The sequence below is a fragment of the Schistocerca gregaria genome, chromosome 2 (genome assembly GCF_023897955.1).
Source record: "Schistocerca gregaria isolate iqSchGreg1 chromosome 2, iqSchGreg1.2, whole genome shotgun sequence".
NCBI lineage: Eukaryota > Metazoa > Arthropoda > Insecta > Orthoptera > Acrididae > Schistocerca > Schistocerca gregaria.
This window is the reverse complement of record NC_064921.1, coordinates 266,198,712-266,220,759: the sequence shown is the minus strand read 5'-3', so window position 1 is coordinate 266,220,759 and position 22,048 is coordinate 266,198,712. Positions and strand designations below refer to the sequence as shown.

The 22,048-nt window shown below is 38.7% G+C and overlaps 1 protein-coding gene across 2 annotated transcripts in view; it reads left to right on the top strand.

Annotated features, from left to right (window-relative positions):
* Positions 1–22,048, top strand: part of LOC126336845 (ribonuclease H2 subunit B-like) — a 39,454-nt gene that overhangs the window by 15,539 nt on the left and 1,867 nt on the right. The window contains exons 6-7 of one of the 2 annotated variants that reach the window (XM_050000930.1): positions 8,981–9,198; positions 13,476–22,048. The exon at positions 13,476–22,048 is cut by the window's right edge and continues 1,867 nt beyond it. In XM_050000930.1, coding sequence (XP_049856887.1) covers positions 8,981–9,198; positions 13,476–13,568 — 311 coding nt within the window. In that variant the 3' untranslated portion in view covers positions 13,569–22,048. Of the gene's footprint in view, positions 1–8,980; positions 9,208–13,475 lie in introns of both variants that reach the window. The other variant, XM_050000928.1, reaches the window with a different exon arrangement.

Here is a 22,048-nt window from a genome sequence, read left to right as displayed (position 1 = left end):
AGGATGAGCAATTTATTACAGTCACGTTTGTGCACTCTGCCAAAAGGGATAAGTGACAGAGTTCCTGCACAACCTCGAAACAAAATGCAGAAATTTTTTTGAGCATTGGAACAGATGAAAGTATATACAGAGTGTACATAAAGCCCAGGAACACTTTCAATGATTTGTTGCACAAGAACTAAATATTGTACAGATGTCATACGCATTGCATTTTGAAGAGGAACTCTGAAAGCTTTTTTTACAAACATTCGATATGCGAACCATGAGTGACCCGGCAGACGTCAAAATGGTTATCGAATTCTTGCCATACACGTCCCAGCTTGGCGTCGTTGACTGTGGCAGTCGCTTCCCGTATTCTCTTCTGGAGCTCTGCTACATCACATCGTAGAGACAGTACATACATCAGATCTTCAATGTGTTCCCACAGAAAAAAGTCACACGGAGTGAGGTCTGCTGATCAAGGAGACCATTTCGTGAAACAGCTGTCCCCTTCGTAGGATGGCCTATCCATCGATGTGGCAGCTCTGTGTTCAGGTGCTCATGGACTTCATGATGAAAATGAGATGGAGCCCTATCCTGCTGAAAGATGAATGTAGAGTCCGATTGCATTTGAGCCATCAGCCATTGCTGCGACATGTCCTAGTAGGAATATCCATTGACAGTGCTCTCGGCGAAGAAGAATGGCCCTTACAGTTTTCGATGTGACAAGGCAGAAAAAACATTTACCTTTGGGGAATCACGCTCAAATTCATTGCATTTGTATGGATGCTATGTACCCCAGATTGATAATTATGCTTGTTCACTTTCCCATAAGTGTGAAACATGGCTTCGTCACTAAAAATTAAGCGCGCAACAATGCCATCCCCATCCTTATTCAATTGTTGCAACTGTGAACAAAACTCAAAACACTTGTCATTGTCATTGAGCTTCCGCATTAACTCCAATTTGAATGGTTTCATAGGCAGCTTCTGTCACAGGACTTTCCACACGGTCATTGGAACCATTTTGAGGTCACAGGATGCATGATGCACCGATTTCTTTGGAATCCTTATGAATGTCTCTCGTACGCGCTCCATATTCATTTCACTCACATTGGGACGTCCGCTTCTCTTTGCTGGGTACAAGCAACCCATCGTAACAAATTTCTTGTGCCAGTGGTAAATGGCCCTCCTGGTTGGCGGCTTCTTACCATACTTGGTTCTAAACATCCATGGAACGGCTGTAGCACACTTGTTTTTGTTGAACTCCAAGCACAGAAAGCTCACTCCGTACCTGAACCTTCATTTTTTGTGACTAGCACTGAATATCGGCAAATTACCAAACTACGCTGTGGTGGTATACATGGAAAAAACTTTCAGGGTTTCTCTTCAAAATGACATATGTATGATATCTATACAATGTTTGGTTCTTGTGCAATAAATAATTGAAAGTGTTCCTGTACTTTTATGTGCACCCTGTATATGTAGACCTGTGTGCATCCTATTCTGATGGCAACCATCACTAGTGCTGGCAACATATCACTAATAGCAGTAGTTTGTTAAGTGCACAGATTTGCAGCATAGGTATAATTTTTTGTAGCCAGACCCCTCTATATTACATTTTCCAGTATAGCAAAAGCCTATGTCTGCTCATCCAGTGCTACTGAGTTCATCAATTGTGATGAAACAGTTACAGGCTGAAACACAGTTTTGTACTAATATATCACAATAAATAGTGTCTGAAGCATCCTTTTTAAGTGTTTTTTGAGGTTGTGTGTGTGTGTCTCTAAAATCGAAAGCTGTTTAGCATCTACTGCTGGATAAAAGTCTCCTCCACACTTCTTCATGGAATACAGTTTTCAGCTACAAGGGGCATTTAAAAAGTCCGTGCAAAGTCCGAGAGATGGCACCATTGGCGCGTATTGAGGTCATTTTTAGTTAGTAGCATCTTTGGAAAGAACACACACAAAGTTTCAGCCATATTGGTGTATTTCTTTGTGTTTGGCATTCATGTGAAGCATGTAGGTCGAGCGATTATCAAAAAATGGACAAAAAAATAAAAAATAAGAATAAAATTGTGTGGTGATTAAACATTACTTTATGGAAGGCAAAACTCCTCAGGAGACTAAAGAGAAGCTTGACAAGCGTTACGGTGACTGCGCACCTTCGATTAGAACAAGTTATAAGTGGTTTCAAAATTTTCGGAGTGGCTATATGGGCACAAGTGATGCTGAACGTTCTGGACGTCCTGTGGAGGTTAAGACTCCAGAAATCATTTATAAAATCCATGACATGGTGATGGATGACAGAATAGGTGCGTAAGATTACTAGTGCTGTGGGCATCTAGAATGAATGGGTACATAATATTTTGCATTAATATTTGGACATGAGTAAGTTATCCGCAAAATGGGTTCCATGATTGCTCACGCTTCACCAAAAATGGAATTGTGCGAAGTGTTGCAAGGATAGTTTGCAGCTGTTCAGGAAGAATCCGCAGGACTTTAAGCATCGTTTCGTCACAGTGGATGAAACATGGATACATTACTCCTGAGACCAAACAACAATCTAAACAATGGGTTACCAAGGGAGAATCTGCACACAAAAAAAGCGAAGACCATTCCTTCAGCCGGTAAGGCTATGGCGAGTGTCTTTTGGGATTCGCAAGGGATAATCCTCATCGACTATCTGGAAAAGGGTAAAACTATTACTGTTGCGTATTATTCATAATTATTGGATCGTTTGAAAACTGAGCTGCAAGAAAAATGCCGGCGATTGGACCACAAAAAAGTCCTTTTCCATCACGACAATGCACCAGTACACACCTCAGCAGTTGTGGTCACAAAATTAATGGAAATAGGATTCCAACTCATTTCACATAACCCCCCCCCCCCCCCCCCCCCCTATTCTCCAGACTTGGCTCCCTCAGACTGCTCTATTTGTTCACCAATTTGAAGAAATGGCTGGCGGGACAAAGATTTTATTCAAACAAGGAGGTGATTGCAGCAACTAAGCTATTTTGCTCACTTGGACAATTCCTATTATTTGGAAGGGATCAACAAATTAGAAGAGTGTTGGACGAGGTGATAAGTCTAAAAGGAGACTATGTTGAAAAATAAAAAAGGTTTACCCCAAACACGTAAGTAGTTTTTATTTTTACATGGACTTTTCAAACGCCCCTCGTAATTGTATTGTGCAGTTGCAGCATGTTTTCTTATGGTATACACCCAGTTTTCTTATGGTATACACCCATCTTCTGTTATGTCATAATCTCAATCTTTTCTTGTCTCTTGGAACCCACTAAAGAACTTGGTCCAGCTACCATCCATTTGCCTGGCTAAATGTCCTATCTACTTCCAGTTCATTATCATAACACTTGTAATTACATTTTCCATTTAAATATGAAGAATTATTCTGACCAGATTACCTGTTGTGTTTTTGAATGCAACACATGCAGATAAAAACTAGTTCCACATATAACTGCCACTTACCAATTAATCTTAAAAATGCATAAATGCTTGGGCATTTATGAACCTTGGGTGGGCATTTGCCCAGGCATTTATCCTGAGTATTTGCCCCTAGTTATAAATGCTCAAGCATTTTACACCACTATGTCATACTCTTTTTGATCTGAGCACTTTCTTCTTGATCTCTCGCCCTTATTGTCGCCACTTTATTCTCGTACAAAGGGTTGTTGTTGTTGTTATTGTCTTCAGTCCTGAGACTGGTTTGATGCAGCTCTCCATGCTACTCTGTCCTGTGCAAGCTGCTTCATCTCCCAGTACCTATTGCAACCCACATCCTTCTGAATCTGCTTAGTGTACTCATCTCTCGGTCTCCCTCTACGATTTTTACCCTCCACGCTGCCCTCCAATGCTAAATTTGTGATCCCTTGATGCCTCAAAACATGTCCTACCAACCGATCCCTTCTTTATTATCCATATTTTGCTGTAGCTTAGTCCTATCTTTCTCAGCATTTCAAACATCTGTACCACTTTACATTGTAAATGCTCTTTCTTTAAGTCTTGTTTCCATTATGAGTCACAACATCAGAACTCCGTCTCTGGTACCTTTACCTTTCCTAAAGCCAAACTGATCACCATCTACCAGATCCTTAATTTTCTTTTCCATTGTTCTATAAAATATTTTTGCTAGCAGCTTGGATGCATAAGCCATTAAGTTTATTATGCAATAGTTCTGACACTTACTGCTCTTGCACTCTTCAGGATTGCATGGATGTTTTTTCAAAAATCTGGTGGTAAGTCACCAGTCTCATAGATTCTACACACCGACTTGAATAGTCAATTGGTTGTCACTTCCCCCAGTGATTTCATAAATTCTGATGGAATTTTATCTATCCCTGCTGTCATATTTAATCACAAGCCTTCCGAAGCTGTATTAAATTCTGACTCTAATACTGGGTCCTCTACATTTTCAGTATCACCTCCTATTTCTTTCTCTGTCATGTCTTTGGACCCTTCTTCTCCTTTGTAGAGGCCTTCAATGTACTCTCTCTTCTGCACTTAACTATGGAATTCCCATTGCTTTTTTTAAAACATTGCTGCCGTTGCTTTTTTCACCAAAGGTTGTTTTGACATTTCTATGTGCTGGACCTGTCTTTTAGTGTCTGTTTCTTTTACAGTTTCTTCTGCTTTTCTGCTACCATTTCATCTTAACTCTCCTGTACTCCCTGTTTATTTCATTCCTAAGTGATGCATCTTTTTGTGTTACTGAATTTTTTTGAACAGTTTTGTACTTCCTTCTTCTATCAATCAACAGAAGTATTTATTGTTACCCTAGGTTTCTTCAGTTCCTTTCCTTGTACCTGTGTTTCTCTTTCCAGCTTCTTTTTAGAGGTTTCCATTTCTCTTCAACTGAATTGCCTACTGAGGTATACATTATCGCAATGTTTATAGTCAGAACTTAAACTGCATTATTCCTTAGTACTTCCTATCCCATTTCTTAGCACATTGATTCTTCTGGACCACATTCTATTCTTCATTTGATGAGGTGGGACAATGGTCAGCACACTGGATTCGCATTCAGGAGGACCTTGGTTCAAATTTGTGTCCAGCCATCCAGATCTAGGTTTTCTGCGATTTCTACAAATTGTTCCAGGCATATTTCAGGATGTTTTCTTTGAAAGGAAATGGCTAATTTCCTTCCCTTCTGTGGAACATTCCAAGCTTGTACCATGTCTTTAATGACCTTGATGTTGACGGAATGTCAAACCCTAACCTCCCTACCTTTTCCTTCTGTAATCCTCAGCCTACTCTTCATCTTTATTAAGTTGTGATCCATACATGTATCTGCTCTGCTTGTGTCTGTGTATGTGCGGATGGATATGTGTGTGTGTGTGTGTGCGAGTGTACCCCTGTCCTTTTTTTCCCCCTAAGAGAACTCTTTCCGCACCCAGGATTGGAATGACTCCTTACCCTCTCCCTTAAAACCCATATCCTTTCGTCTTTCCCTCTCCTTCCCTCTTTCCTGAAGAAGCAACCGTTGGTTGCAAAAGCTAGTAATTCTGTGTGTGTGTTTGTGTGTTTTGTTCATTGTGCCTGTCTGCCGGCGCTTTCCCGCTTGGTAAGTCTTGGAATCTTTGTTTTTAACACACACACACACACACACACACACACAAGCAGACATATTTAAAGCCTTTAAATATGTCTGCTTGTGTCTGTGTATGTGCAGATGGATGTGTGTGTGTGTGTGCGCGTGTGTGTGTGTGTGTGTGTGTGCGCGCGCGCGATTGTACACCTGTCCTTTTTTTCCCCTAAGGGAAGTCTTTCCGCTCCCGGGATTGGAATGACTCCTTACCCTCTCCCTTAAAACCCACATCCTTTCGTCTTTCCCTCTCCTTCCTGAAGAAGCAACCATCGGTTGCGAAAGCTGGTAATTCTGTGTGTGTGTTTGTGTGTTTTGTTCATGTGCCTGTCTGCTGGCGCTTTCCCGCTTGGTAAAATTTGCATATCCTTATCAGATTCTCTGGCTTCGCTACCACGTTGACATCTGACATTTATCTCTCCAACTCATAGTATTTCACCCTTTCATTGGCCATCCAATCTTTTTCTCATGGTCATCTCCCCCATGGCAGTCCCAATATAAGGTTTGAATGGGGAGCTGATCTAGAATCTTTTGTCAAAGGAGAGATCATGATAACACTTTTTAAATTACGGGCCATGCGTCCTGTGGATACACCTAATGGTCTTCAATGCATTGGCTTTCATTGCCTTCTGCACCCTCATGCCATTGGTCATTGCTGATTCTTCTATCTTTTAGTGTAGTTTCCCACCCCCATGGGCAAGAGTTTGTCTCTTAAACCATCCCCTCCTCTGTACTCTTAGACAAGGCTGTTGGTCGAGTGAGGGCAGTACCTTGTACTGGGAGTCTTTTGTCCCAATTTCTGTTGATTTTTATTCATTAAATGCTATGTTGTTGTGGTGGTCTTCAGTCCTGAGACTGGTTTGATGCAGCTCTCCATGCTACCCTATCTTGTGCAAGTTTCTTCATCTCCCAGTACCTACTGCAACCTACATCCTTCTGAATCTGCTTAGTGTATTCATGTCTTGGTCTCCCTCTACAATTTTTACCCTCCACGCTGTCCTCCAATGCTAAATTTGTGATCCTTTGATGCCTCAGAACATGTCCTAGCAACCGGTCTCTTCTTCTCGTCAAGTTGTGCCACAAACTCCTCTTCTCCCCAATTCTATTCAATACCTCCTCATTAGTTATGTGATCTATCCATGTAATCTTCAGCATTCTTCTGTAGCACCACATTTCGAAAGCTTCTATTCTCTTCTTGTCCAAACTATTTATCGTCCATGTTTCACTTCCATACATGGCTACACTCCACACATATACTTTCAGAAATGACTTCCTGACACTTAAATCTATACTCGATGTTAACAAATTTCTCTTCTTCAGAAACACCAGTCTACATTTTATATCTTCTCTACTCTGACCATCATCAGTTATTTTGCTCCCCAAATAGCAAAACTCCTTTACTACTTTAAGTGTCTTATTTCCTAATCTAATTCCCTCAGAATCACCCGACTTAATTCGACTACATTCCATTATCCTCATTTTGCTTTTGTTGATGTTCATCTTATATCCTCCTTTCAAGACACTGTCCATTCCGTATGCTAGGTAGTCTGATTATAAATGCTTTTCATGCCTACTTTTAAACTCGTTTTTAGCATTTCTTAACTGCGATAGAGGCAAACAGTACAGTGTCATCAGTAAGACTAAGATGCTTTAGTTACGTTCCATTAACACACATTTTTCTTTCATTTGCCCGGTTTAAGGATCAGTAAGAGTATTTTAAATCCTAAAAGATCTTCTTGCCTGACTTCTACATCTGCATCTACATCTACATGATTACTCTGCAATTCACATTTAAGTGCTAGGCAGAGGGTTCATCGAACCACGATCATACTATCTCTCTACCATTCCACTCCCGAACAGCGAGCGAGAAAAACGAACACCTAAACCTTTTTGTTCGAGCTCTGATTTCTCTTATTTTATTTTGATGATCATTCCTACCTATGTAGGTTGGGCTCAACAAAATATTTTCGCATTCGGAAGAGAAAGTTGGTGACTGAAATTTCGTAAATAGATATCGCCGCGACGAAAAACATCTTTGCTTTAATGACTTCCATCCCAACTCGAGTATCATATCTGCCACATTCTCTCCCCTATTATGTGATAATACAAAACGCACTGCCCTTTTTTTGAACCCTTTGGATGTCCTCCGTCGATCCCACCTGGTAAGGATCCCACACCGCGCAGCAATATTCTAATAGAGGACGAACGAGTGTAGTGTAAGCTGTCTCTTTAGTGGACTTGCTGCATCTTCTAAGTGTCCTGTCAATGAAACGCAACCTTTGGCTCGCGTTCCCCACAATATTATCTATGTGGTCTTCCCAACTGAAGTTGTTTGTAATTTTAACGCCCAGGTACTTAGTTGAATTGACAGCCTTGAGAATTGTACTATTTATCGAGTAATCGAATTCCAACGGATTTCTTTTGGAACTCATGTGGATCACCTCACACTTTTCATTATTTAGTGTCAACTGCCACCTGCCACATCGTACAGCAATCTTTTCTAAATCGCTTTGCAAATGATACTGGTCTTCAGATGACCTTACTAGACGGTAAATTACAGCATCATCTGCGAACTACCTAAGAGAACTGCTCAGACTGTCACCTAGGTCATTTATATAGACTCCTGGCTGTCCTGATGAAAAGGATACTGTGTAATTGAAGATATTTATATTCTTTCAGGTGATGGCATAGATTGACTCAGTGACTGGTTCCTCTAGGGTTGTTCCCAAACTTTTGAGTTACAGGCATAATGTGTACCCATTACTCCATTCTATTATTTGGTGCAAAATTTGCAAGTGGTCCATTGTGTTACACACATGCTTGTGGGTGTCTTGTTCTTCTGCCTCAATAATAATTGACAATGGTTTTATTTGGATACCTTGTAAACGACAGACCCGGTACGGCCCATTGTTCAAATCTCCATCTGGCCATCCAGATTTAGGTTTTCCCTGATTTCCCTATATTGCTCTGGGCAAATGCCATAATAGTCCCTTTGAAAGGGCACAGCCAGTCTCCTTCCCCATCTTTGACACAGCCCTATCTTGTGCTCCATCTAAAATGACTTTGATGCCAACAGGTCGTTAAACCCTAATCTTCTTTCCTTCCTCACCACCACTCATGCTACTTGGCTTGCGGAAGTAAATATTGATTGGGGATTAATGAATGGGAAGCAGTAGGATATATATTATATCTAGAATCTGTTTTTAGATTTCAGATGTAAATTATTGCAGTGTTCATGATTGATTTGTGTATGTGTGTTATCTATAATATTTATTTCAATACTCATTCCATCTATTAGTGGTAAGCCGTCATTGGTATCATTGTGGTTCTTCAACCTACATATGCACATGACATGTAATTAAACAGAAATTCTCCAGGGAATTGTTGTTTATGTTTTGTAGAAGCATACCTTAAGTATGCCCACGGCCTTGTATCTGAGTACCTGGCAGATGACCTTAGCCTGCAGCTACTTCGTAAGCTGGGACTGCCAGAGGAGCAGCCATCTGAGTCATCAAAGCGAAAGCTTGCGCCTGCACAACAACAGGCATCTGAAACAAAAAGGCCACGTCAAGAAGATTTGCCTAATGGAGATGCACTGGACCTCACCAAGCCTGAAAAGGTGCTCATGGTTTGTTTCATGAGATTTAAATATTTATAAATCTCTTTTTGCAATCTTTCTTCCTTCAATGAGCAGTCAGTTACTGTTTTATAAGTAGTTGTATGCTTGTTGATTTGTAGACATTCTTTCTTAATGAAAGGTATTCTGGCAGGTGTAATAACATGTTGTCTGCATGATTTTCAGTTGACTGAATGAGACAATAACTAATATTGCAGTAGAGTTTTGAAATTTAATATTTAAAGATAACAATAAAGTAGATTCGGTTGTCAGAGCTATAATTTACAAGCATCAATGACAAGTCTCAAAGATATATGTACATGCACTCCCTTGCTCGTGCTGCAAGTATTAAATGCAAATGCCTGTCAGTGAAGGAAGTAAAACAGCTGAAATTTTATTACAATAAATCAACCAAATTTTTCCGCCACTGCAAAGCCTTATGAGTAATGCAGTGTGACTGCAAAATTTGGAAGTTCACAGTATCTACCTGTATTTACTTTTCATACTACTTCACTGCGCAGGCAACATCGTGTGTAGATGATACTGTATTACAAGGCAGGTTGAACTATCTGCCTCCAGTGATACAGTACATTTGTGACATGAGCCATAGTTATCCCAAATAGTTTCAGGAATAAAATTTGATATTTCATGTTAGTATTTAGTTGACCATACATGAAAGGTTACACTCATTCATGTAATTGAAGTAGAATACTATGAAGTTGTTCTTGTGCATGTGATGCATAACATATTACAAAAGCATGAAAGACTGACTGTGTCCAATGTTGAATTTATTTCAATGCAATTCTTTGCTTGTCTTTTGGCCTATCAGTTTACCTTCCATCTTTTCCTACTACACCAACTATACCTTCCCTACCCAGCAAGGTAGTGCAATAATCTTACAGTTGGGTGGAACAGAGTTCAGTACCAGCGTGAACCTACTGAATTAGATTTTTATTATTTAAGACAAATTCTATGACTGGGCCTCCCTCCTCCCTCTCACTACCCAGTAATTATTACACTAAACTCTCGCTAATACGGCCCTCAGTTGTTCGGCCTCTCAGTAATCTGGCACAATTCCACCTTCTAGTCGTCCAACCTGAAATGACGCTTACAATAATGAAATTTCGTCTGCAACATTGTTGTTAGTAAATTGTAATCTACAACATTCCTGTACACTTTGAAATTGTGGCTTTCCGTACGGATCATTATCATGGCTTCTAAAGGGAAACACTTTATGCTATACCTCAAGCAGCAACTCGAAATCAGATATAAACTGAATTGAGGTTCTTCGCAGAAAACCATTGTTGCTGGCAACAATGTTAGATGAGCAACTATGTATGACCAAACTTCAGCAGAAAAGAGGTAAGCATAAGCTGGTGAAGAAGAGGACATAGGAGGAGAGAACATGAGGATATCTGAAACTGCCGGTGCTGAAGTTGGAGACGTCTTCCTGGAGTACATTATGCAAGAATCAGAAACATGGCAGCACCTATAAAATGCTTGTAAAGCCATTGTGTGATACCGCATACTGCCATCGCGTATCATCATTGTGACAACTAAAAAGTTGGGACACGTTTCATAGTGAGTGTCGAGTGATAGTAACATGTATGTACACACTCAAGGGCTAAGTTTTCTGTGGAAATGAACGTATCTTTGAATTTTATATAATACAATCCCTACGATGTGTTTATACTAAATTGAAGACACACTCAATAGTCCAGCACTTACACTAATCCGGCATCCATATTTGTGAGGAGTGGTCGGTTTAGCAAGAGTCTAGTGTACTCCTTCCACTGTCTGAGCCCCATCTGCCTCACTTGGCTTCCCTCTCCTCCCCCCCCCCCCCCCATTTCACTTGCCCCCCCCCCCTACCCCTGCCTTGCTCACCCACTTGCCCCCCCCCCCCCTCCGCCCCAGGAGCTTTGAACAGGTCCAGGCACAAGAAATTTTGGCTCTAGGAGTGTCAGCGACCAAAATGTGATGGCGGTTGAATGGTACTGAATTTGGGCTGTAAATTTGATCTTTGACTTTAATGGTATCATTGCATGAACTATGCAGTGGACTGTCAAAAAGTCAAAGAGGATGGAATGCCATGTGATGTCAAGATTGCCGATCTATGATGGTCGCGGTGGACTACGTGGCTGTGTGCAGCTCGATGTATGTGTTGTTGATGGCTACTTTGGGGAAACACAGATTGAAAGTAGGATATAACCAATAACAGCTCCACCCTTTCATTCGTGTTCAAAGTATCCGTTAAGTGTGCAGTCATTCATTTTGAGTGCTGCATGGCTCACTTCAGCCATATGTCCAGATTTTCCACGAGGGGTGGTCTAAGTGCGCTAGTAGTGGCACTGGTGTATATTGGCTAATAAAATACTGGCTGCATGAAGGGAGCTGTTGAAGGCGGCGTCTGGCCTTTGAGTTATCGCCTGCGTTTTGTAAATCCAACCTGAATGGGAGATGTGACAGCCTGTCTGGGTGGCGAACACTTGTGATGTGTTTTGCAGGGGGAGGGGGGGATGATCTGAGAGACTGTTCAAGAGGTCCCTTTATCAAAAGGGTCCTTCAATTTAATGAGTTTATTCTTAGTCCTACATAGAGGGCATGCATGAGAATCATCTCTCAGGCCAATGAAGTTATGATTATGTACATTGAATGTTACTACACTGGAAACTGTTAAGTTTATGCCAGCTGAAAAACTTGTCACAGTCTGCTGTCACATGCACTGGGCTTCAACCTGTAATAGGGCAGAATGTGAGGTTCCACTTCCAGCTTAAGTTGTTGCAGGTGGTGGTAAATGTCTGGGCCCATGTATCCCAGAAAGAAGGCATGCTGCAGCATATCATCTGTGATGCTGTGGGGTAAGAAGTGCTGTTCCGTGTGTCCGATATTGTTCGCCTATGGCTGAGTTCTCTTGTTGAACTTCTGGAACAGCGGAGGCACTGCCTAGGAGCCTTTGACCATGGGGTCAATCTGTGAGAATCAGTTGGAGAGCTCTGGAGCCAATGTGGAGATGACCTGCAGCAGCTCAGTCAGGAGTTCATGGGGGCACTGCATCTGCTGGAGCAGAAACAACACATGGGTAGAGACATCCAACGGTTCCATCCAGCTGGAAGCATGACAGTAAGTGTACTTAGAAGTGAAAGAACATATGCCAAAACACTACCTTCCTGGGTTAGAGAACACACAGGCACTGACTCTCGTGGAAAAATCCCTCAGACCAAATGATGAGTTCGTCGAATGCAGTGCAGGCAATATGCCCGGGTATAAAATGAGTGTGATGTTTGGTTGTTTTGAATACAATAAGTGAAAACAAGTCTCTTCTTGAATATTGGAAGAACAATAATAAAATCTGTAGGCTGAAGGCCAGAAAATGTAACATTAAATTGAAAGTTCCAAAATCCAGTGTCATACACTAAGCATGCCACAGCCAAAGTCCAGAAGGGGCATATTGTCGATGCAAAAATAAAGACAAAACTTACATAATCCAGTTGCTGATAATGCTATTGGATGCCCTATCTCTTCGGTGTTCATGACACGAATTGTATAGGTCCATAGCTGGCAGCTCCTGGAGGTGAAGATCGACATGGGTGGTGGTGTAATTGTAGCAGTGGGTCCAGAGTGACGTCATGATTGTGGGAATGCTTTCACAATCGGCACATGATTCAGGAAACTCACTTGGAGCAAACTCCTGGAGCATAGGCTGGGCACTGTTCTAAATACAATGTGGATGCCAGGGTACTGTAGGTACTACTTTCAGTCACTTGACCTGCGTAGGAGAGAATGTCTGCAGGACAGTGATCTGGTGGCACTTGTATTGCTGCCTCGTGGCCACTCCTTTTCTGTCATCTGAAGAGCATTCCCTTGCGAGGTGTAATCTGTCTGTGTTGTTGGTTGCTGGCTGAGCAGGTACAAGGCCTTGACAGCAATTTTAATTTGTAGAAAACTGGTCACTTAATTGTTACTTTTTTAAAAAAAATCTCTACCAGGTAGTATGTATGTGAGGGCATATTGGGTGAACTACTTTTGTGACAATCAGATCTACTTCTAGATTTGGGTTTTCTATGCTTTCTAAAAAATAATTAGGAAAGTATTAGGATGAATCCAATATAAAACCCATTGCTAGTGCCTTCCCTGTCCTTCCGTACCTGAATGTAACGCTTGGCCTGTGATGATCTCATTATTGGCAAGATGTTATCTATAAGTATCCTACACTCATTCAGCGATAGTTTATTGTCTAAGCTAATGTGACATATTATATACAAAACTTTTTGTTCCAGGCTGCAAAAACAAGCATTACAGCAAAGGAAAAAGCTCGTATGAAGGCTGCATCAGGATCTAAAAGTATTTCCTCGTTCTTTAAGAAGAAATAAAGTGGTGAATAAATGAATGAAACTGTTGTCAACTTGTATGTGTTCCTATAATTGAATTTTTTTCAAGTGGGACAGTTCCCTTTTATATTCACCAGTTTTTACTGTAAGTACTTCTTTCTTGTGCAAAAACTTGCTGAGAAGAAGAAATAGTTTTAAGCACTTTTGTGTGGCAGTGACTAGTACCTGCTCTGTATGTGCATGTGTGTACATGTATACGAGAGAGAGAGAGAGAATGTGTTCAAAGCATTTTAAATTGTGCACAATAAGTTTGGTAGATGGACAGAATCGAATCCTTGTTTTATTATTAGTTATTGTAATATAAAAAAATTTGGTCTCACTGAATTATAGAACTGACAGTTTTCATTATCTAAAGAGCAGATCTGTACACATATTTTGATTGTAGCACCTAAACTCATTGTTTTGTGGGAACACATTTATTGTTTTTGTTATGCCTTAGAAAGTGAAGAATTTGTTCTTTTGGTCTTAAATATAAGCTTTGTGTTATCTACTGACTTATGTGGGACAACTACTTAAAAACTTCCATTAATTTTCCAAAAATCGCTACATGAAAAATGTGTTAAATGTTGTTAAAATGTCATATAAAACTCTGTAAATACCTTACCAGCTGGTGGTGGGTTGATACTGGTGAATTTTGTGTGAGTCTTTGAATAAGCACAACACTGAAAACTGGATGATTGTTGTGAAATTGACAAAACATTTGAATTTATTACTCTATTTGTTGGTAGCTGTAATTGTATTACATACACCATGATTTTTTAATATATAAAAGAAATGAATAACTGGAAGAGACCAGGTAATTGAGATCACATTTTGGTTTTGTAATAGCTGTGTAACAGGGAAGGTCCATTTTTATGCAGTGACTTGGAAATTCAAAGAATCTCTGTCATGTTTCAGATATATTTATTTGCTGAAGTGAAGAATCATATAACAGGATTCTGATTTTATGCATCTTTTCATAAGCTTGCCGTAATATCTGATAAACTGATTTGTAAAACATATTTTTCCTGTAGTACCATATTTTGCAGTCTAATTGGAACAGTCAAAACGTCTGGGTTACAACTGTGTGCAATGGTTGTGCAATTGTAGATGTCCTCTGGCGGTACATAAATATGGAAGCTTTTCAAGTAAGTTAACTGGAGGATAACAGTCCCTAACGGGGATTGAGCCCATTCAGAAAAAAATCTAGCTATTAAAGGTTAAACTTAACTGAAAATATTTGTTATCAGAACATGCAATGTAAAAGGAATGAGATTTTCAAGTGGATGTGTGCTGTAGACACCAGAATGTTTCCTTTCAAAAGTAATATGCAGGGTTCCGTACATTTTCAAAGTGGGAGTTGTCATGAAATGTGTGTAAAATATGACTGAGACCATGTGTCACCATTTTCTTCATATACTTCTGTAAGTTATACAACAACAAAAATCAGTGATTTGTGTTTCATGTCTGCAGCTGACTTGTGGTCGTTTACAAAGTGCCGTTAGGTAACTGGGGTCCTGCGGAGGCTAAATGCCTGACACCGAACCCTTTAAAATCTGGGAAGTTTGTTTATGTGTTGTTTATTCAAAAGAAAATATGCATCTCCATAACATGCTGTATTATGATATTTTTATGTCCAGTATGGATACACTTCCTTATCTTCACCTAAGATGATAGTTATCACACATCGGTGTGGTGACCCTTACTTTATCTGGTCATGCAGTGTTGCATGTAATGTAATACTGTTGACTGACTGATACCATTTCATACAGCATCTGATCAGCATTAATAGGTCAAGAATAACAAACTGGTACAGTGTGCGTAACCTGCATACACCAATCATCTCTGTTTTAATACCTTAGGCATCAGGCAGCAGGTGAAGCAGCAGTCTGTTGATTGACTATTGCTCTATAGGACAATAGAAACCTGTTGTTAATGATAGTTTTTTTAAAAATATGTGTGTGTGTTCCGTTAATTACATCCTTAATTAACTGCACATACTGACTTTTGAAAAACCCCAGCATAAAATATTTGTATTTGGTACGTACTGTTTCTTTAGAAAACTGATTGTTTTGTTGTGAACTGCACGACTTGACAGTGATAAATTGGCAGAATTGTACTAGAAAAATTATATTTCATGTCTGATGATGCTGACAGATATTTTCATAGAATTTGGTACAGATGTATGTAATAAGTTACAAGCATGGATAATCATAAAAGTACTAGTAATTACATTTTAACCTTGTTTTTGCTCAAGTGTAGGCAGTATGCATTTTTTAAAATGTTTTTAATCTGAGTTATGAAGGTAAAATCAATTATTAGGCACTTTACAGTAAATTATTATTGGAGGCCACTTAGGTCTTTTCAATGTTGTGTCCACTATCTGATGTACAGTTGTAAGAGGTGAAGTGCATTTTTCACTCTATAAATGCGAACATTTATAGAATTGTGTTATCTCATTATGTCAGTAAATTTCTGTATTTACAATTAAGCAGTTGTCCTCAAATCTCCAACATAATTTTTTATAAAATGGAAAAAAAAAATGATATATGGTTTTGGACTGTGCTTGGTTTTGGACTGAGTACTTGTGCGGCGCTTTAATGGGATTAAGATATTGTTGATCTGAAATACTATTACCTGAATTTAGAAGAATAATTCATCATGTTTCATACCTTAATGGGATTAAGATATTGTCGATCTGAAATACTATTACCTTAATTTAGAAGAATAATTCATCATGTTTCATAGGTGCCCAATATTTTATCTGCACAGTTCATTTATTAAATGGTTTCTGACTTGGATCTGGTCAGTATAAAAATAGCTGCATAGTATGGGAGAGAAATAAGCATAATGTATTTGTGTATAGTAAATGCGTGGAATAAGAAAACTATTATATATTGAGACTTTGGTACTAAATGGAGAAAGGGATAAGTGAACTTGGTGCAACTAAATTAAATTATGACTTGAAGGTAAACATTCATTTAATCTGATTTCAGTTTTACACCAAAATAAAAACTTCTAGTTCAGGAATAAGAACAATATATATAAACTGCATTTGATAAATGGATGTGTGAGAAAATTTGTCCTATGAAAACTTTTCCAATATGCATGCTTGGTACTTGAGAGATGTATTCCAAGAGAAGTGATAAATTCGTATGAGATTTGTAGGAGAAATGAAATATTTTAGAAATAAAGAAGAACACTCGCGGCAATCAGAAGCGTTCATTCTTTGATAGGTGCATGCAAAAAAAGACGTAAGTCCTTCTTGAGCTAGAGCATGCACGCAGCATGCGCCCTGCGTTATCTACGTCACTATGTAGGGGCACAACTGTGTTTGTGTGTACTGTAGCTGAGAAAGTATTTAGTCTGAAAGGTTTTCTGTCCTTTTTTTGTGTGCACCTGTTGAGAACTTATCACTTCTGGTTTTCAGTAAGTGGTCTCCTTTAATCCTAAAGTGTTTACATGCTGCCAAAACTTACCTGCTACAAGTGAAGGTAGAAGAATGTATCAGACTTAAGAGTTTTAAAAGGGTGGTGAAAAAATTCTGAAGGAAAATCTACCTATCATACAGATAGACTTGGAAACCCGATGGAAGACTAAAGATGCTCATGGTTGGTACTCCTAGAAAGGCAAGTGGCAAATATTCTCATGGAAACATGCTACCAAATAAAATATTGCAAAGTGGCAGAGGTGAAACATGCAGCAACAAGAGAATGATTTTCTCTAAAATAACTGGTCAAGTACCAGTGTAGATACAGTGATTAATATTCCATTCACAGGTAGTCTGTTGTGAGCAGGACAGAATCATGAAAAACTTTACAATTTTTTTTTGTTCAACCTGTAATGCAGAAAACAATTAGAGAACTGTGTTGAGGATATCTATTACAGTTCTCAATTGTATCCTTCAGGAATATTAATGCTTTATATTTGATTGATTTTTAGGTGTTGGGACAAGGTCTTGCTTAAGAAGAAAACTGACTCTTTGTCTGCCATTATGATATGGCATTGAAGGTTGTAGTCAGCTGATTATATGGAAACTCAGGCTTATGAAAGCAGTGATGCTGACAAATTTTTAGTGATGTAATTAGAAAGTGAAGACAGAAAAGAATTTAATGGTTGATAAGTTGATATGAAACTGCTGACATCTTCTTTAAAATAGTTTTGTTATCTGAAATCTTATGCGCATAAGCCTTCCAGTATTTGAGTTTGTGACTGTGATTGGAAAGGAGAAAGATGAGAAGATTATTTGGTTCCAGTAATAAGACTTAAAGGAAGGAATTTATTGCTTGAAATCTGTTTAAATAAAAGTGCAGAATCTGGTAATCAGTTGTGGAACCTTATTTAGAAATACAAAGATAGAAGCTCCAGACATGAGTACCAACAGATGAAGTGGGCTATACTTTTCAGTTGTTAAATACAGAGTAAACAATGCCAAAAGGAAAAAAAAAAAATCTGAATTTCATAATGTGCCATCATGCTGTGTTGTGGTACCCCCCCTAATTTATAACCAGTTTGCCTTAGAATTTGACCATCAGCAGGTATACAAAAATTGATATTAGCAGCACTTCATTTGGACATACATGGTATTTATCAAATGGCTTGAGGTCTTAATGTCACCTTCTCTGTACCGTAGTTCCCCCTAGCATTATTTTCCTACTATTATTATTAGTTTACAGAATTGAGACAAATGTGTAAGAATCTTTTAGGTAGCAGCTTTTAAGAGACATGGTAAACAATTATTCGTAGTGGTAACAATAAATTTCCATGATTGTTAAATAATTACTCTTAAAAGAACAGCATATCCTTGAAGCCAAAGTGTGATGTAGAGAACAGTGACACTATAAAAACAGTTCTTTAACTACTGTTCTCATACTCTTGTTTAATACCACCAAGTATCTTTAGAAAGGGACACATTTCTTGTACCATATATATACTTGAGTGTGTGCACATGCCCGCTCCACTTTATGCCCTATTTTCCTTTACTATTCATTTCCCAGTAGATTTCATTCACTTTCTCCCATCTTGTGCGTTTCTCCCAGCTTATTCGTGCAAATTTTGGCAATTTTCTTTCCTTCATCACTCTGCTGTGTACTATCAGAACTGCGTAATCCAATATAAATATGGTAATGAGATTGTGTGATTAGTAGGTAGCAGTGGAGAAGGTAAATGACAAATGAGCTTGCTAAAAATAGTATGGACTTTTTTTTTTTAAGTGATTGTGGTTCTCAACACTGTTCATGTGATTTTGTGGGCTCAGTAAAGTATGTTATGGTTTGATGAGACTGTGATGCGTATCTTATATCTTTCTGACAAATTCAGGACTTTTTAAAAAGTAAAACTATTTTCATAAGGCCATACCTTCTATACGAACGAAGAAAAAAGAACTTGTGGGTAGTTGACTTGTACTATGGCTACAAAAGAAACATCTATTTTTGTAAGGGTATTTCTTTTACATGCATGCACATAGAACCTTGGGATGCTTCTTATGATTGTGTGTAAGATTAAAGCTTATATTTAGATTTCGAAAATGTTCTGTATGCTGCACCCCTTCCTCCCTCCCTCCCTCCCTCCCTCCCTCCCTCCCCCTCCACCAGGTGTATTACAACGTTTCTGTAGTAACTGCTTTCATTGCTGTTGTTACATCAAAATTGTTGCAAGAGGAACCCCACGCCAGCCACACATTGAGAAACCAGGCAACCTAGGACACCAGTTGTATAATGCAAGTCCCATACACCCCTTATGCTGTGGGAGGTACAGCACCTCACTCTGAACGTAAATTACGCTGCACTGTTGTAGCTGAATTGCACCTATTGAAATGGGAGAACACAAAACGGCTTTCATTGCTGAGTCATCAATATCTTGACTTGACACACATTGGATAACAAAAAGCAAACAAGCTAGTCACTGTGCCAGGGAGACCCTAACTGGCGGTCACATGAACTGGAACATACAACATGAAGCCAAGATTTGATGCGTAATTTATATAAACCCAAGTTTCTATCATCATTCATGTAGGAGATATAGTCTTGTGAAAGCAGATGTAATTGTTTCGAAACACCTCATCATTCCTTCCCAGTTAAAGAGGCAGGCTAAAAAAATATTTGTTTGCTAATAATAAGCCTCTTCAGTGAGAAGTTCAAAAATATTTTTTTATATTAAGTTGAGATGTCGATCAATTTGAAGTTACAGTCAAACTAAAGCTGGAGATGATGCCTGTGTTTTTAAAGTAGTCGAAGTAGTTAGTAGAGTAGACAGACAATCACAGTATTGGCTTATACAACATTATAGCTTTAAATATTTTGTCAGATAATGTGCAAACCCTGTTTTTCATATTAGTATACAGGTGCGTAACAGTTCTTTGAGATCACAGATAAACTTTTACACCAAACAAGTTGTTTTGTATCATATTTAATCCATTTAAGGGCCTTTCTATTTGGAGATAATGAAAGGAAATTGTGTATCTGTGAGAAATGATAGTCTGAGATGATTCCACAGCTTGGCTTTATGGAAGCACTGTTATTTGTAGAATCCAAAATGGGCTTAAGAAACTGGAAAAAAATTGTTGATTTTTTTCTGCCCTCCTTATTAATAATCCTCACCTGTAACCCATTCACCTTTCTAAAACACCCATGACTTCCTACTGTGTCCTTCATTGTATGAGTTTTATTAAAATATGTTTGATGTGTAAGAATGTGAAACTATTACCTGAAGTAATACAGGTAGTAGTTTATTCGTAATAAATATTGATACAATAATATTGATATAGAAGGCAGTTAATTAAAGAAGTCCCTATCATGAAAGAATTACATTGGCCTATACCATTTTCTTTGCTACATTAATTATGCCCTGCAACATATGTAAATATGGAATGATTTATAAGCACAGTAAAGAAAACATTCAGTCTTTTGTACATATCTTGGTATGCTAAATGGTGGAAACAGGGGTGGAGGGGTGGGGGGGGGGGGGCTGTTCAAAATATATTGTTCAGGCAGAGGAGCTCAATGCACTAGAGAGAAAATGCTCTGTAGTTTATTTCTGAGAGTGGTGGCGTGATGGCTACAGCACTGGACTTGAATTTGGAAGGATGGGACTCAAATCCTCGTCCAATCCAGGTTTAGGTTACCTTTTGTTTCCCAAAAATTCTTGAACGAATGTTATAATGGCTTCTTAGAAAATGGTGTAGTTTGTTTCCTTTGCCTAATTGAATCTTATGGATCATAACTGAAGCCATTGTCATTGCTGAAAAATGAATCCTTAATCACTTTTCATTTTTTTAAAATTTGTTGCTTAATAAGGGTTAAAATATGCCTCATAATACTATTCGCAAATGATTTTATGATAATAATACAGAGCACATAAAATGAAGGAAAGCTTTCTTTATGATCTTGGCTCTACAGCCAGTGGTGGTTTTAAAACTGTTCATATGATGGCACATTGTTAGAGCACCATAATGTCTCTTACTTTACTTCTGTCACGAAATCTGTTTGTATTGACAACATTTGAAGTGTCTAATAAGTGAAATCATGTGCTGAAGCAGTGCTGCTTCTGTATAATGCTCATACTTGTTGAAAGCATTGCCAGTGAAAAGTAAGGATTTGTTTCCGAGTCCCCTTTCAACGTGTACCTTTACTGTCACAGGAAATTTCACAACATATGCAGTGCTCCTTAATGAAAAATACTGCTTGAGAAAAAGTGGTGTTTGTTTTGAAAATACAGTTGTTCAGATCACTGTGGGATCAAGTCAACACAAGACCTACTGTGCCTCTCTCTCACTCACACTGTCCCTGTTTGTCTCTTCAAATATTTACAAAAATAATACCTTGTAAAGGATTCAGGCATTTCATTCTCCATCCTTTTCCAGCTGAGATATAACCTTCTCTTTGCTGTGTAACCCTTTAATTCCCAATAATATATTTAAAAAATCGAAATTTTGATAAAATTGACCTTTATCATCATAATAGAAACTGAACGTAAGAAGAAATGGGCGAAAAGTAAACAATCAGTTGTTTGAGCTGGTGGTTTCACTTTGACACGACTGGGACACACAGTTTTCAAACATCCATCATTTCATGAGGTACATTTGAAATCAATTTTGTAGTTGTGCTCTACACAATCCTACATCTTGAAACTTCCATGAACTCATAGTGCCTAAAACTACTTGTTGTCCTACATAACAAGCAAAAATGATCCAAAAATTCAATAAATTTGTATGAGAAGTACATAATGCTGCATTGTTTAATTTTGAAATTATTCTTAAAAGCTGTACTACAAATCAAATTTACGTTACAATAACTCAAATTATGCTTACTTCCACTCTCAATGATTTTGATAAGATCACAAAAAAGGAAAAAAACCACACATCCCATTCTCCGACAATCGTGCAGCACAGTCTCTGTACTGACTGCTGTTTGTATGCTACAAGTGACTGCCACGGTGTGCTACATTCTTAGAAGTACCTCAACATGCCACTACTATATGTCTCT